At 49.8% G+C, this 1,664-nt stretch overlaps 1 protein-coding gene across 1 annotated transcript in view; it reads left to right on the top strand.

Annotated features, from left to right (window-relative positions):
• The window catches only part of AHNAK (AHNAK nucleoprotein), a 139,520-nt gene extending 138,209 nt beyond the window's left edge, over positions 1–1,311 (top strand). The window contains exon 5 of the mRNA XM_011993370.1: positions 951–1,311. Coding sequence (XP_011848760.1) covers positions 951–958 — 8 coding nt within the window. The 3' untranslated portion in view covers positions 959–1,311. The remainder of the gene's footprint in view (positions 1–950) is intronic.
• The last annotated feature ends 353 nt before the right edge of the window (positions 1,312–1,664 follow it).

Raw genomic sequence — 1,664 nt, 5'->3', positions numbered from 1 at the left:
TGCCTTAGCTTCCTGAGTAGCTGGGATTACAGGTGTGCACCACCACACCTGGCTAATTTTTGTATTTTTTTTTTTTTTTAGTAGAGGCGGGGTTTCACCATGTTGGTCAGCCTGGTCTCGAACTCCTGACTTTAGGTGGTCCCCCTGCCTCGGCCTCCCAAAGTGCTGGGATTACAGGCGTGAGCCACTGCACCCGGCCCGAAAGCTGGATTTGTTTCTGTTAGAAAAGGAGTTGCTGCACTTTCCTGAGTGCGGGAGGTGTAAGATGGAGCCAGGGGCATGCAGGCCCACGTGGGAGGTGAGAGAGACCAGGCCAGGAGGCCCATGAGAGCACAACCTGCGCATTCATGGGAGTCAGATGGGGATGAGTTGGGTGTGACTCAGGGAGGAGGCACTGGGCTGGGACAGAAGATGTAGGTAGGCTCCAGGAGATGACAGGGAGGGAAGGTGAAGGCCTATGAAGGCTCAAAGCCAATTGCTCGGGTTCACGAAGCAGAAAGGGTTCATGAAGAGGAAAGGGAAGAGAGAAAGTCAGTTTGGAGATGATAATGAAAAGGATTTCTTAATGGCTGAGGCTGCAGGTGGCAGCTGCTTTCATGGTTCCTACCTTCCTCTGTTATTTGAATGTTCCTGGGAACACACTGTCCTCTCCTGGTCTCAGGCTTGTAAAGGGGACACCAAAAGGACAGACTCGGGCTTTATGCACGCTTCCTTTCCACCCTGGCCTCACAGAAACCACACAGAGGGAGGCGTGGCAAGACCAGAAGAGTCCCAGCAGCAGGATCCTTTCCAAATCTGTCCCTTCCAGTGGCAAGCATTTGTTTAAACGCCCTGGCAAGGAATGGGGGGGCCTTCTTTCAGTTTGTGCAAAGTTAACGAACTGTCTTCTGATTTTATAGAGAGATGCAAATAGTGTGTTGAATAAAAATGTCTTTGTTGTTGCTTTACAGGGCTGTAGAAATGGCCAGGAAGAAAACCACCCCCTCTTAAGGCTGTTTTTGTGACCATTCTTTGGAGCATTGTTCTAAAAATGGGAAATCACATATTGCTGTGCCAAGAGCAACAAACACCTGCAGTTAAAGGAATACCTTCCACGAGGCGGCTTTTCGGAGTGTGCATGATTATAGCTCCAGCCAGGCCGGACCGAGGGCTGCTGCAGAAGCTCTGCTTGGTGCATTTCTTTACTTGCAAGGGGACAGAGTGTGGGCTTAGGTTTGGGACTAGACGGGGCTTTTAGACGGGGCTTTGGCGGCTATGGAGCTCAGGTGATTATCCTTCACTCATTTATCCAATAAACATTTATCAAGCATCTATTCTTGTGTCAGCCTTTGTGGTTTTCTCTGTTCCCTTCCCTGGCGTTGTGAGAATCCCTGGGAGAGTTGGCCACAGGCAGCAGCTTGCTGTCCCTATTTTCTTTCAGTTTTCAGAGTCAGCGCATGACTGCTGCCTCCACATGACTGAGAACCCCCGCGCATTCTCTCCTTTCTCTCTTTTCTTTCCCCCTCTTACATCCCTTGCTCCTCCTCCCCTTTCTCTTTCCTCTTTATGTATCTAAAAAAAGGAGAAATGTAATTTTTTTTTTTGAGACAGTATCTCACTCTGTCACCCGTGGAGTGCAGTGGCATGATCTCAGCTCACTGTAACCTCCGCCTCCTGGGTTCAAG

The sequence above is a fragment of the Mandrillus leucophaeus genome, unplaced genomic scaffold (genome assembly GCF_000951045.1).
Source record: "Mandrillus leucophaeus isolate KB7577 unplaced genomic scaffold, Mleu.le_1.0 Scaffold43, whole genome shotgun sequence".
NCBI lineage: Eukaryota > Metazoa > Chordata > Mammalia > Primates > Cercopithecidae > Mandrillus > Mandrillus leucophaeus.
The sequence above is the reverse complement of the archived record's forward strand: the minus strand, read 5'-3'. Positions and strand labels throughout refer to the sequence as shown.